Source organism: Micromys minutus (genome assembly GCF_963924665.1).
Source record: "Micromys minutus genome assembly, chromosome: X".
Lineage (NCBI taxonomy): Eukaryota > Metazoa > Chordata > Mammalia > Rodentia > Muridae > Micromys > Micromys minutus.
In genome coordinates, this window is record NC_137970.1 from 73315196 (window position 1) to 73329113 (window position 13918).

Sequence of the window (13918 nt, forward strand, 5' to 3'; positions counted from 1 at the left end):
GAAAGAAAGAAAGAAAGAAAGAAAGAAAGACAGAAAGAAAGAAAGAAAAAGAAAGAAAGAAAAAAGAAAGAAAGAAAGAAAGAAAATAAGAAAGGGAAGAAGTAAGGAAGGGGAAAGAAAAGGAAGGGAAAGGATGGAGAGGAAAGGAGAGGGAAGGAGAGGAAAGAAGGGAGGGGAGGGAGGAGGGAAGAAAGAGGAAAGGGGGAAGGAGAGAAGGAGGGAGGGGAGGGAGGGAGGTAGAAAAGACAAGAGCCCCAGGAGAGAAAAAATTCTAGGACAGTGAGGAAGGACATCGAAACCTCACACTTAGGTTTGACTTACAAAATAGGAAGAATGGTTATGAAAAGGGGTGGTGGTGGTGGTGGTGGTGGTAGTGGGGTGTGTGTGTGTGTGTGTGTGTGTGTGTGTAAAGGGATTCTATGTAAGGGGAATGGTGAGCAAGTTCTGGCCTGAATACTAGTGAATAGGGTTTGAGTCATAGTTTTCCAATTCACTGTGTGCCATCTGAATTGATTTCCTTCATAAAAACTCAGGAGATTGTTTTATATCTGCTTTGTGTAATGCAGTAGCCAGCTGTATCTGCATGTAGTTATGAAACCCTCTAAATTTGGCTATTTCTGATGTGCTGTGCATCTAAAATATACAGGCTTCCAAAGACTTAGAAATAATCAAATAATCGAGATTATATTGATATCGTATATGACGGTTACATGTGGACAGAATGTCCATGAATTGCACTGCTCGAATCTTCTCAGCACAAGTATGAGATAATTTAGAAATCCTACAAGTGATTCACAGCACATTTCTACTGAGCACTGCTACCTCAAGATGATCGCAAAGATCACTTTCATCTCAAGCAGTATTTTATGAAATCTTGATGTCAGCATTATAGGGAAGATAAAAGTGAAGGCTCCATGTCAACAGTTTAGGAAATAAGACAGAAGAGAAAAGAGAAAAAAAATGAAAACAGATGTCAACTGCCAAGTTCTCATCGTTTGGCAACCTCAACGACTCCAAATCATTTGGCTTTGTTCTCTCATCTGGCCTAGAGTTGGCTTTTTCTACATATTAACTGGTTCCAATAAGGCAAATAATTGCTATAGACACTTTCTCTTTTGAATAACTTCACAAATATTTACAAACATGATGTCTTCTTACTCGGCTAACATCCCTAATTAATAGGAAATGAAATGCCACTTACCAGAAACAAAACTGAGAGCCAGTGGCTAACCAGCCAGTTTCCCATTGTCAAATGGAGGTTTTGAGCCTCCCTGGGCACAATCTGGATTCTCTGGAGAGGTCCTTCAGGGTGGAAACTTCCGTCTAGCTCAAGATATATGACTCTTTGTGACACCCAAATGCACACCTACTCAGAAAGCTTCCAAAAATGAATAAGTGTATTCTGCCTTCCTCCTCTAAACGGAACTGTTTTATAAGCTTAGGTAGACAAGCCCTGCCTATAACAACCACAGGGGTTTTCCCTGCTGAGGTTTTTCACCCCTTAAGGAAATATCAGTCTTCTTGTGCCAAAATAGTCTGATAATCTTAACACCATGATTTCATAAAGCACCGATTTCCTTGATAAGACATTTGTTTAAGGTTTTGTGAGATACATAATTAGGCTGAGAAACATAATTAGGCTGAGATTATCCACAGATCAACTGCAAGAGAAGTAGAGAGCAAAGCATGTGTTTTAAGGAAGTTTATATTTTTTTAATTCTTTTTTATTTATTTTAATTAATTAATTAATTAATTGTGAAACAAGGTCTCATGTAGCAAACCGGCCTTAATCAGGCTATGTAGCTTGGGTTTCTGATCTTGCTTCCTGGGATTATAGGAGTGCATCGCCATACCCACTTTCTGCAATATTTGAGCCAAAAGCATGACTTCTTCCACATTAGCCAAGTACTTTAGGAAACTGAGATACGTTTCCAGAGTGAGGAAGCTTTTGGAGTTGAACACTGCATAGCAGCACAGTCTGTCTAGACCATAGTTTAGTTAAGTCGGGAATTTCACTAGACCAGTTCCCCTGCAGCATGATTCCAGACTGGTGAGTATGACACATGCGCTGAGGAGCGCTTCAGTGGCTGGAAGGACAGACAGAATAAGAAATATGTGCTTAGGATTTTGAAAAAGGTGGGGCTTTCGGAAGTAGGAAAGGTAGCAAACACACAAGAGTACACAAAAACATATCTGTGTACATTACAGAATAAGTATACGGAGTTAATATCTAATTTCTGACTTCCTGGTTTAAAAAAGAGAACAGTTGTTTGCAGTATCCTAAAGTTCTTCTTCTTTTTATTGTACATTCTCTGCATTTATATTTTATATGTTTTCTCCTTCCCCCCAGTCCAATCATCCCTCCCTCTACCACTGACTCCATGAAAGTGCTCCCTCTCCCAACAACCCTCTCTCACCTCAGCACCTTGGCCTTCCCCTACACTGGGAAAACAAGCATTCTCTAGACCAAAGGCTTCTCCTCTCACTGATGACAGAAGATGCTATCCTCTGCTGCATATGCACCTGGAGCCATGAGTCTTTCCCTGCAAACTCATTGGTTGGTGCTTTAGTCCCTGGGAGCTGTGGTGGGTTTGGTTATTTGATCATATTGTTCTTCCCATTGGGTTGCAGACCCTTTCAGCTCCTTCAGTCCTTTCTTTAGCTCCTTCATTGGGGTCCTTGTGTTCAGTCCAATGGTTAGCTGCAAGCATCCTTTTCTGTATCAGTATGACTCTGGCACAACCTCTGAGGAGGCATCCATATCAGGTTCCTGCCAGTAAGTACTACTTGGCATCAGCAATAGTGCTTGGGTTTAGTGGCTGCATATGGTGTGGAACCCCAGGTTAGACAGACTCTGGATGATCTTTTCTCCAACCTTTGCTCTTCTATTTGTCCCTGTATTTCCTCCTATGAGTATTTTGTTCTCCCTTCTAAGAATGTCTGAGGCATCCACCATCTGCCTTCCTTCTCTTTGAACTTCATAAGTTCTGTGAATTGTTTCTTAGGTATTCAGAGATTTTTGGGTTAGTATCCACTTATAAGTGAGTACATACCATGGATGTTCTTTTGTGACTGGGTTACCTCATTCAGGATGATAGCTTCAAGTTCCATCCATTTGCTTACAAATTTCATGAACTCGTTTTTAATAGCTAAGTAGTACTCCTTTGTGTATCTGTACCACAATTTCTGTATCCATTCCTCTGTTGAAGGACATCTTGGTTCTTTCCAGCTTCTGGCTATTATAAATAAGGCTGCTACAAACATGGTGGAGAATGTGTCCTTGTTGGATGTTGAAGCTTCTTTTGGGTATATGCCTAGGAGTAGTATAGCTGGGTCCTCTGATAGTATTATGTCCAATATTTTGAGGAACCATTAGACTGATTTCTAGAGTGGTTGTACCAGCTTGCCATCCCACCAACAGTGGAGGAGTGTTCCTCTTTCTCCACATCCTTGCCAGCATCTGCTGTCACCTGAGTTTTTAATCTTAGCCATTTGTTGGAATCTCAGGGTTGTTTTGATTTGCATTTCCCTTATGACCTGGGATGTTGAGCGTTTCTTTAGGTGCTTCTCAGCCATTCTATATTTCTCAGTTGAGAATTCTTTGTTTATTTAGTACTGGAAGTACTAGCCAGAGCAATCAGACCCAAAAAGAGGTCAAAGGGATGCAAATTGAAAAGGAAGAAGCCAAAATATTACTATTTGTAGATGATATGATAGTATACTTAAGTGACCCCAAAATTACACCAGAGAACTTTTACAGCTGATAAACATCTTCAGCAAAGTCGCTGGATATAAAATGAACTCAAACAAACCAGTAGCCTTCCTCTACTCAAAGGATAAACAGGCTTAGAAAGAAATTAGAGAATCGACACCCTTCACAATAGTCACAAAGAATATAAAATACCTTGGTGTGACTCTAACCAAGCAAGTAAAGGATCTGTATGACAAGAACTTCAAGTCTCTGAAAAAGGAAATTGAAGAAGATCTCAGAAGATGAAAGGATATCCCATGATCATAGATTGGAAGGATCAACAGTAAAAATGGCTATCTTGCTTAAGGCAATCTACAGATTCAATGAAATCCCCATCAAAATTCCAACTCAATTCTTCATAGAGTTGAAAAGAGCAATTTGCAAATTCATTTGGAATAATAAAAACCCAGGATAGCAAAAAATATTTTCAACAACAAAAATCTTCCTGGGGAATCACCCTCCCAGATCTCAAGCTGTATTACAAAGCAATTGTGATAAAAAACCGCTTGGCTTTGGTACAGAGATAGGCAGGTAGTTCAATGGAATATAATTGAAAATCCAGAAATGAACCCACACACCTGTGGTCACTTGATCTTTGACAAAGGAGCTATAAACATTCAGGAGAAAAAGGACAGCCTCAACCAATGGTGCTGGTTCAACTGGCAGTCAGCATGCAGCAGAATGCAAATTGATCCTTTCAGGTCTCCTTGTACAAAGCTCAAGTCCAAGTGGATCAAAGACCTCCACATAAAACCAGGTATGGTAAAACTATTAGAAGAGAAATTGGGGAAGAGTTTAGAACACACAAGCAGGGGTGGGGGGAATTTTCCTGATCAGAAGACCAGTGGCTTATGCTCTAAGATCAAGAACAAATGAGACCTCAGGAAATTGCAATGCTTCTACAAGGCAAAGGACACTCTTAAGAAGACAAAACGGCAACCAACAGATTGGGAAAAGATCTTTACCAATTCCATATCTGATAGGGGGCTAGTATCCAATATACACAAAGAACTCAAGAAATTAGACCCCAGAGAATCAAACAATCCTTAAAGTTCTCCTTTAATCATATCTCTTTTCTTCCTTTCACTCCAGGCAACCTGAACTTTGGGTCAATGTTTCCCTTTGCTTCATATTCTTTTATACCCATGGGTACGGAGCTAACAAGCACTTTGTTATTTTTATTCTGATTCTTTTGTCTTATTTTAAATTTTTTGTGAAAGAAACACAGCTCTGTGTGTGTGTGTGTGTGTGTGTGTGTGTGTGTTGCCAGCTTCTGTGCTTTGCTCTCTGAATCTTTTCTTCAGAGAGTCACACAACTTGGCAATTTTGTACATTGTATAAACTCTTTTGTTCCTTATACTGTTGAATAGTGATGAGAGCAGATTAATGGAGTGCCACATATATGCCATATTTTGTTTAAAGTTGACACCTGGGAATGGAATTCCTGGATCCTGAGATTTGCAAATGCTTTTCATGGACAATCTGCTCTGGAGAATTCACATAACTGTCTGCTCCACTCACCTTGCAGAAGGGTTTACTTCCTCCATGTGAACTTTTCAGGTTATTAAATTCAGCATCGTTTGGTTACACTGTTAACACTTTCATTTTTAACTTTTGATAAGTGCCAACTCTAATTTGTAGATTTTTTTTTAAAAAATCTGTGTTCATACTAGTTTCTTTTCCCTTTCTTATGTATTTTTAGAGTTTGTTCACTAATTATAGTTGTAGCTTACATTTTGTGTTGTTTTAATGTGAGTGTCAAATGCATGCATGTAAGTGTGAGTGCTCATGTATGTGGGAGAGACCAGAGGTCAATGTCAAGTCCAGTTTATTTTTTGAGACAAGTCTTGCTCGTTGACTTGAAGTTTGTATTTTGTCTGGAGTGAATTGCCAGCCCCAAGCCCCAGGGATCCAACTGTCTCAGGACCCCAAGCTCTGAGATGGCAGAGAACTCAGGCACTCTGGGCTTTTACACTGGCCACTGAGATTGAGAGTCAGGCCTTCACACCTCTACAGCAAGTGCTTCACCTACGTAGTCATCTTCCCAGATCCATCTGCGTAGTCTTACTGGTGTTTTCTGATGGATAGAAAATTTTAAGTTTGATTCTTTCTTTTTTCTTTATGACTTTTATATTTTGTGACTTGTTTTAGCAATCCATTATTCCACAGATGTCAGGATAGTCAATGTCTGTCTGTCTGTCTGTCTGTCTGTCTGTCTGTCTGTCTGTCTCTGTCTGTCTCTGTCTCTCTCTGTCTCTCTCTCTCTCTCTCTCTCTCTCTCTCTCTCTCTCTCTCTCTCTCTCTCTCTCTCTCTCTCTCTCTCTCTCTCTCTCTCAGATCTATCTGGATTCTTTTCCTTGTTATCTGTGCCACCATTCTTGTATAGAGGTCAGAGGACAGCTTGAGATTGTGAGTGCTCTCACGCCACCACGTTGGACTTAGGGATTTAGCTCTGGTCATCAGGCATGATAGTGGTCACCCCTCTCAGCTGAATACTCTTAATAGGTTTTGCAAATTAATGTTTATATTAATTCTTTAAGACACTCATACATTATTCAAGGTTTTTAAAAAAAAAATCATATTCACCCTCTATTCCTCCCCCAGCTCTTCCTAGATCTATCTCCATCACTCAAACTTCATTGCCTCTTTCTTTTCTTTTATAGCCCACCAGTCCAATTTGAGTGCTCTATAGACTTGTGGCTAGCTATCCCATTTTCTTTGACATCTTTGTCTTACAATCTCCCCAACCCAACAGTTCCTATCCCCAAGGGAAAACATAATCACAGTGTCCCATGTGTGGCTGAGCACTCCATAGGCCTCTTACTCTCTGCACGTTGATCAGCTGTACATTTCTCTGTTACCTGCCATCCACTGCACAGGTCTGAGAGCTGCAGTTATCCTATGGTCATAGAGATACAAATTTAGAGAACAGTTTGATGCTATGTCCATTTTGCAAAATAATAGTAGTAGTCGCTGAACTCCCCAGCCATGGGTCCTTGGGGACAGATTCACAGAACAGCATGTGTTTCCTCCTGACAGGATGAGGTAGGGGAAATGGGCCTTAAATCCAATCAAAAAGTAGTTAGTTATGAAACATTTTGTTACTATTGTACCCGTGGGCATTGCCTTGCCTTTCTGGTTGTTATTGCACCTCTGCTAGCTTCACAGTTGGGTAAGACAGCATCAGCATCCGCATCCCTCACCTCCAGCAGCCTGCGTCACACTCTCTGGTACAGTGAAAGCTAACCAGTAAGGAGAAAGCATTTCAGTCAATACCCCCTAGATGTTTTCATGTCCCGTGACAAGTGTGATGTCTTCATCAACAGTCTTACTATTAAGTCATGGTGGGCAATCAAGATCAATGGAAGTAACCTGTATTAATTTGGGGGTCTTTGGAGCAATAGCTTGAGGGGAGGTATCCTAATATAGCATTCTCTTTTTAATCTGGCAACCTATAGCTTCTAGGATTAGCATAATTTTTAACATGTTTTTATTAGAGTACAAATTGCTGTTGTTGAATGTTTATGTATTATATAAAAAGAATTTTATGTATTATTTTTCTATGTGTAAAACTAAATATTCCAAGATCATTTTAAAAATGTTTTCTTTCTTTACTGCTGTGAAGTGTTAATTATGGTGTGTATCAAATGTCTATTGCATGTCACTTTGTTCTTGATCTCTCTATTCAGTTGTCCCTTGCAATTGTTTTAATTGCTATGGCGTTTTAAGTCTTATTTGAGAGGACAAGTTTTCATACCTTGGTGTTCAAAAGTGTGGCTATCTTTGGAATTTTGAAATTTTACATAAATTTTATTCCTAAGCACTTTGCATTTTTATGGGACTATAAATGATACATGTTTAAATAATAGCCATTACATAAAGACCTGTTTTTTACATATTGAATGTTATAGTCCACATTATTATTAAATTTGCATACAAAACATTTTATTTTTATTTTATGTATAAAAGTGCTTTGCCTGCATGTGTATCTATGCACCACATCTATACCTGGTGCCCATGGAGGTAAGAAAATGATTTCATATTTCCTGGAATTGGACTTAGATGATTACGAGCTAATAAGTCATCACTGGAACTGAACCCTGGTCCTATATAACAGCAACAAGTACTCTTTACCACTAAGCCATCTCTCTATCCATCACCTCTAAAATCTAATGAGATTTCTATACTTGGGTTTGCTATTGTAGGTTTGCTAAATAAAATACATTTAATTATAGCCCCACTAAAATATTCAACAAAGGGAATATTTATATCTATTTATCTAATTTAAAAATCACAAAGGGAGAGTCATTCAGTTGACTTTTAAATAGTATGTTTGGTAATAGTTTCATAGATACCCAGATATATATTCTTGTCGTATTTTACATTATGCACAAAAGACCATCTGAACGAGGAAAAGAAACCATGGCATGTTTTAACAGCTTTGTTAATGTATAATTTTTATACCATAAAAGTTTTACTCTTTAGAAGAATATAGCTCAACACACAGCATATATTATATTTATTTTTTAAAGCTGAAAATCTCTTCCGCACCACAAAACCCATAAAAGTGCCATTTTCATTATCTGCGTAACACACCTGCAGCTTAGTGTTATGTAACAGAGAGTGAAATTGGAACAGCGGGTGTTAAGATTATTTATAAAAATAATTCTTACACTAGGGCATCTAGAAATCACTTAATTATACACAAAAGTGTGCAAGAATACACATAATTCATATTGTTCTAAATCAAAGATAAATATATCACAGATCAACTATCTTTATAGCTATATTTCTGTAGATTGATCCCAGATACACTCATGGCCACTTCAGCTTCATTCATTGTGGAAAGAAGCAGTCACAGAGGGAAGCTGAAGTGAAGAGCTGCTTCAATGACTCACCACAAAATGACCTATGGTTGGAAATTGTAGAGAACATTGGAGAAGGCAAAGACCACTTCTGAAAAGAGGAAGCCTGAGCCTGTGTGTATAAGGGTGACCAGAATTTGAGACATACTATATATTAGGAAGGGATAAGAACTTTAGAAAAATGTATTTTTGAAAAGAGATTAGTCATGGATAGAAGTATATGTATAATTCACTCCTGGGTGTGGGCTTAAGGAAATGACCTAAGAATAAAGAATCCAAAATAGCATAAATTGTTTTAATAGAAAGCTAAGTTTCTAACTCTGGTATTCAAAGAAGTAAAGAGGTAGTGGTTCATTCTTTCTTGAGATACACAATGAAAATCAAATGACTCCTTGACAATTAACTTGTAAAAATATCAGCACTGGATGGAGTGTGAACTAAATATGTTTCAAATATCCTCTAACCTTGAATGTATGATTCATCATGGCCTTTACTATATTTATTTATATTTATTTCCTGAAGTATTATGCTGTGCTAAGAGGACCTTTGTGTCTAAGGGTATGGGGCCTCCACTCCCACTGATGTACTAAGTCAGTTTCTATGTGGCTTAGCAATGACCCTGAAGTAAGTTAAGAGAGATGAATAATCTGAGTGGAAAATTGCTACTACAGTACAGCAGAAAGATCATAAACAATGAAAGACACAACTTTTAAACCAAAAGTCTTCCATTTCCACAAATTCACTAGAAATTGCTTTCCTTTCATCAACTCCAAATATTATAACAGTCGCCCCCACCCTGTATTCTTTCACCTACTATCTTAATGTTTGCATTTCCCAGGTTTATAGATTATTGACATTGATTACATTTGAACTCGACTGCTTCCTGGAGACTTTGAGTACTTCAATGGCATCAGAGGCTAGTGAGTGGATTCTTATACACTGTCAACCCTTCCATAACTTGACTGTTTTGTTGTTGTTGCTGTTTTTGTTTTTTTTCCAAGAATTCTTTTTCCTGATTACTTGTCTCATTCATCACGTGTCCTAAACTTACAATTCTTGTACATCTCCAGGAATTACTATGTAACAGGTGGTGCGGACACACACACAGGACCCTTTCAAGAACTGTTAAAAAAAATACGATGCCAGAAAATCAGGTAGGCTGAAGACATTCTCCTCCCTCCATGTTCCCCCAGATGCAATCCTTTAATCGTGTCCCTAGCACAAAACCTTTGACTTACAATCTGTCCTGCTGGCAAAATATACCAAGGCAATGGTGGCACAGAATGTGTGGTAGTAGGCAACCAATGTCTGACTTGATCTAATGCCCATTCAACAAAAGGAACCCACACCCAGCCCTTACATGCTAACCAAGAACAAGAACCTATCCCAGAAATCTAAGGTAAAACCAAGCACTACTGCTCTAAAAAAAACTCAGAGCTTTGGAAGATCATGCTGAAAGATGACTCCATAGTTTTATGCAATATACTGACGCTGTCTCTGAATAATTAGCCTAATGAACAAATAGAAGACTATTAATCTAAACTTAGTGCTCAATTCCCAACTGTCAAAATACATGTCTTATCATTGAAGCCCAAATAAATCTTCAGCTACTTGAACAAATATTACAGTGTTAGCACTAGTATATAGTTTTTAGCTAGAAGCCAAGGAAATTAAAATTTTTATATCATACATACATAATATATATCATACATACACCCCCATATATATAACCTCTGCTCCATCCCCTTGTCCCTGCATTTCTTGTAAACAGGATAAGTTTCGAGTTGAAAATATTGTGGGTGGGTTGGTGTCCCTATCACTCCACTGGGGTTCCTGCCTGGCTAATAGGAAGTGGCCTATTCAGATTCCATATTCCCAATGCTTTTGAGTCATAGCTAAGGTCACTCTTATTGATTCTTGGACCCCTCCCTTATTCAATTATTTATATATAAATAATTCAAGTTCTCTGTCTCTTTCTGGAGAAACCACCACCTCCCTGCCCCTGTCAGTTTCAGATTTCCATTCATTCTCATGGTCATATGGTTATTTCTCCCACCCTTCCCCATACCTGATTCTGAACCCTCCTCACTCCTCCCCCATCCCCTTTCCCACCCAGTTCCCTCCATCTGCTCTTATGACTATTTTATTCTCCCTTCTAAGTGAGATTCAAGCTTTCTCACTTGTGCCTTCCTTCATGTTTTGCTTCTTTGGGTCTGAAAGAATGGCTAACCAATAAGTGACCCAACTTGAGACCCATTCCATGGGCAAACACCAATCCCTGACACTATTAATGATACTCTATTATGTTTGAAAACAGGAGTCTAGGCTGACTCAGACAGATGCAAACACCCAAGAAAAACAGTGGATAGAGCTTGGGGACTCATCGAAGAATATGGGGGAGGATTGCAGACCCCAAAGAATATAGGAGCTCCACAGGAAGACCAACAGAGTCCACTAACCGGGACCCTTGGGGAATCTCAGAGATGAACCAACAGCCAAAGAGAATACACAATGTTTTAATATGCTTGGTCCAGGGAGTGTCACTATTAAGAAGTGTGGGCTTGTTGGAGGAAGTGTGTCAAGGTGGATGCAGGCTATAAGACCCTCATCCTAGCTATGTGGAAGCCAGTATTTTGCTAGCAGCCTTCAGATGAAAATGTATTGTGGTAAATATTAAAAAGTGGAAACCTCTTATCCCATGCTTTTACTGGCACCTGGGCTCTTTCTCTACCATGGGGTCGGTCCCCACACCACCCTCTCTCAGCTGTTTCTCTTTTAGTCTGGAACTTTGGCTACCAATTTCCGTGTGGAGCCACAGGCCACCCCAGCTGCTCCTCTGCCAGCCAAGAACTTTGCTCACATTCTCCACAGCCCAGTAAAAACATGACTCCCAACCATCAACTTATCAAACAGGTTTATATGTTAAATTCTCAACCCAAAAACCCTCTACAAAATAAGATTACAACCAGTGGGCAAAGATACAAACTGCCCATCCAGAAAAGATAAAGTAGACCCATAGAAACCCTTAGAAATAATCATGACAATCTCATCAAGCTAGAGATATGCTGAGAGGAACATATCCATCTGCCTCCATCTCTTCCTCCTTCAATCTCTGCCTCCTGCCTCCTGCCTTCTCTTCAGCTGCTCCAGCCTCTTTCCCTGGCTATCTTTCCACTGTCAATCATGTATTGCCTTAACATAAACCAACAAAAATGTAGAACTCTCAGCTACTTCCATGCCATGTCTGCCTGGACACTGCTATGCTCCTGCCTCGATGATAATGGACTGAACCTCTGAACATGTAAGCCAGCCCCAGTTAAATATTGTCCTTTATAAGACTTGGCATGGTCATGGTGTCTCTTCAAAGCAATGGAAACCCTAATTAAGGTACATAGGCTGGACCTAGGCCTCTCTACATGTATGTATAACTTGGTCTTCATGTGGGTCCCAAACAACTGTAGAGGGAGCTATCCCAAAATCTGTTGCCTGCATGTGGGATATGTTCTTCTAGTTGGGCTGCCTTGTCTGGCTTCACTGGAAAAGGATGTGCCTAGCATTGCAGAGATTTGATGTGCCAGGGAGGGGGAATATTCAGGAGGGCCTCTAACCACTCAGTGGTGAAGGGGATAGGGAAAAGAATTTTGGGAAGAGATGACTGGGAGGGAGGAGGACAGTGAGAGGAATGTAAAGTGAATAAAATAAAACAACCACTACTTATCAATAAAAGTTATTGATGTTCTCCTACCTATACTCATATGTCAGTGACTTAGTCATCATCAGAGAGACTACCTTTGACAGCAGATCTGAACAAATATAGAGACCCATCATCAGACATTATACAGAGAGGGTGAGTCTAGATGGGAGATCCTCACCAAATCTTTACCCTTGGAGCTCAAGGAATCCTGTGGAAGAGGAGGTGGAAAGATTGTAAGAGCCAGGGGCATGGAGACTACTAAGAGAACAAGGCCCTCTCAGTCAACTAAGCAAGATGTATATTATAGCTATTAGCTTAGTATGTTTATAGGACTCCTGACTGTGAGAACAGGTGGGTCTCTGACTCCTGTGCCTGCTCTTAAGAGCCTTTTCCTCCTGTTGGGTTGCCATGACCAACTTAGTATTATAGTTTTTGCTTTATCTTGCTATGTTTTATGTTTTCATGTTTGGATGTTATATCTTAGAAGCCTGTTCGTTTCTATGTAAGACAGAAAAGAAGTGGATTCAGAAGGAAGGGGAGGTGAGAAGGAACTGGAAGGAGAAGAGGGAGGGGAAACTATCATCAGGATATATTGTATAAGAAACAAATCCATTTTCAATAAGAGAAAAATGAGTAAGAATGAAATTCTTAAATATTGATTTATAAAATTGATCATAAGAAAACAACTTATCTAGCTAACTATCTAAAGAATAATATGCAAAATTATTATCCTGGTTCTTTTTAACAGACTTTTTGTTGGGTTCTCACAAGCCTGATCATGACCAAAGTTTATTTGTGAGTATTTCACTTTAGTTTATAGTTTCAAGAATGCAGAAGTGAAAGAAAGGGAAACTGAGGCAGGGTATTGGGGGGGATGCAAAGGGTCCTGGGTGCTATGTGGCCAGTAGTGACTCATTTATCTGTGGGATTTCCTTCAGAGAAACTAGGCAAATTCAGAATTAAATCCTTAATACCTACGCAATAAACATCCAATTAATGGCTGTTCTTAAAAAAAGTATTCAGTTCTATTTGAATGACTTTTAATTTTCTAATTTAACAACTTCACATAAAACCAAATAAAGTTAACAACAACAGAGAACATGATAGCTGGTATATTAAAAGAAACTAGTGATATCTTGTTATATTTATTTTGTTGTTGTTGTTTTATTTGAATCATAGAAGATGATGTTGGATAATCCTTTTTTTAGGTTATAAAGCTCTTTGAGGAACAATCCAGCCTTGGTCACAGTGAGAAAAAAAATATGACTCAGCCCAGAATAATAAAAGTGCATGATAGGTGTGGGATTATTTGAAATCAGTTCTCTTCACCATGTAGAAGCAAAATAAACCCTCATCAAACTAGCACTCTGTTAAAGTCTATATGATGTGATAAATCTAAATTTGACTCTCAGAAGACTTCAAAAACATCTAATTTCTATAGCCCTTAGTTTCTTCTTCTGTAACTCGGTAAACCATATCTTATAGATAAGACATCCATCTCAGCTGATGGAGAAGAGTACTCACCTAGCACACTCTGGGGCCTGGGTTCCATATTCAAAGTCCTTGGATTACACATAAACCAAGAATGGTAGAGCACATGTTCAGTTC

General features: G+C 39.0%; 1 protein-coding gene across 3 annotated transcripts in view; it reads right to left on the minus strand.

Moving 5' to 3' along the window:
- NOX1 (NADPH oxidase 1) overlaps nucleotides 1-13918 on the minus strand; it is a gene marked incomplete at both ends in the record, with an annotated part of 376148 nt that overhangs the window by 23301 nt on the left and 338929 nt on the right. For 2 of the 3 annotated variants that reach the window (XM_080910671.1, XM_080910672.1), the window contains one exon: nucleotides 1202-1246. In XM_080910671.1, the coding sequence (XP_080766797.1) occupies nucleotides 1202-1246 (45 nt within the window). Of the gene's footprint in view, nucleotides 1-1201; nucleotides 1324-13918 lie in introns of those variants that run through there. The other variant, XM_080910673.1, reaches the window with a different exon arrangement.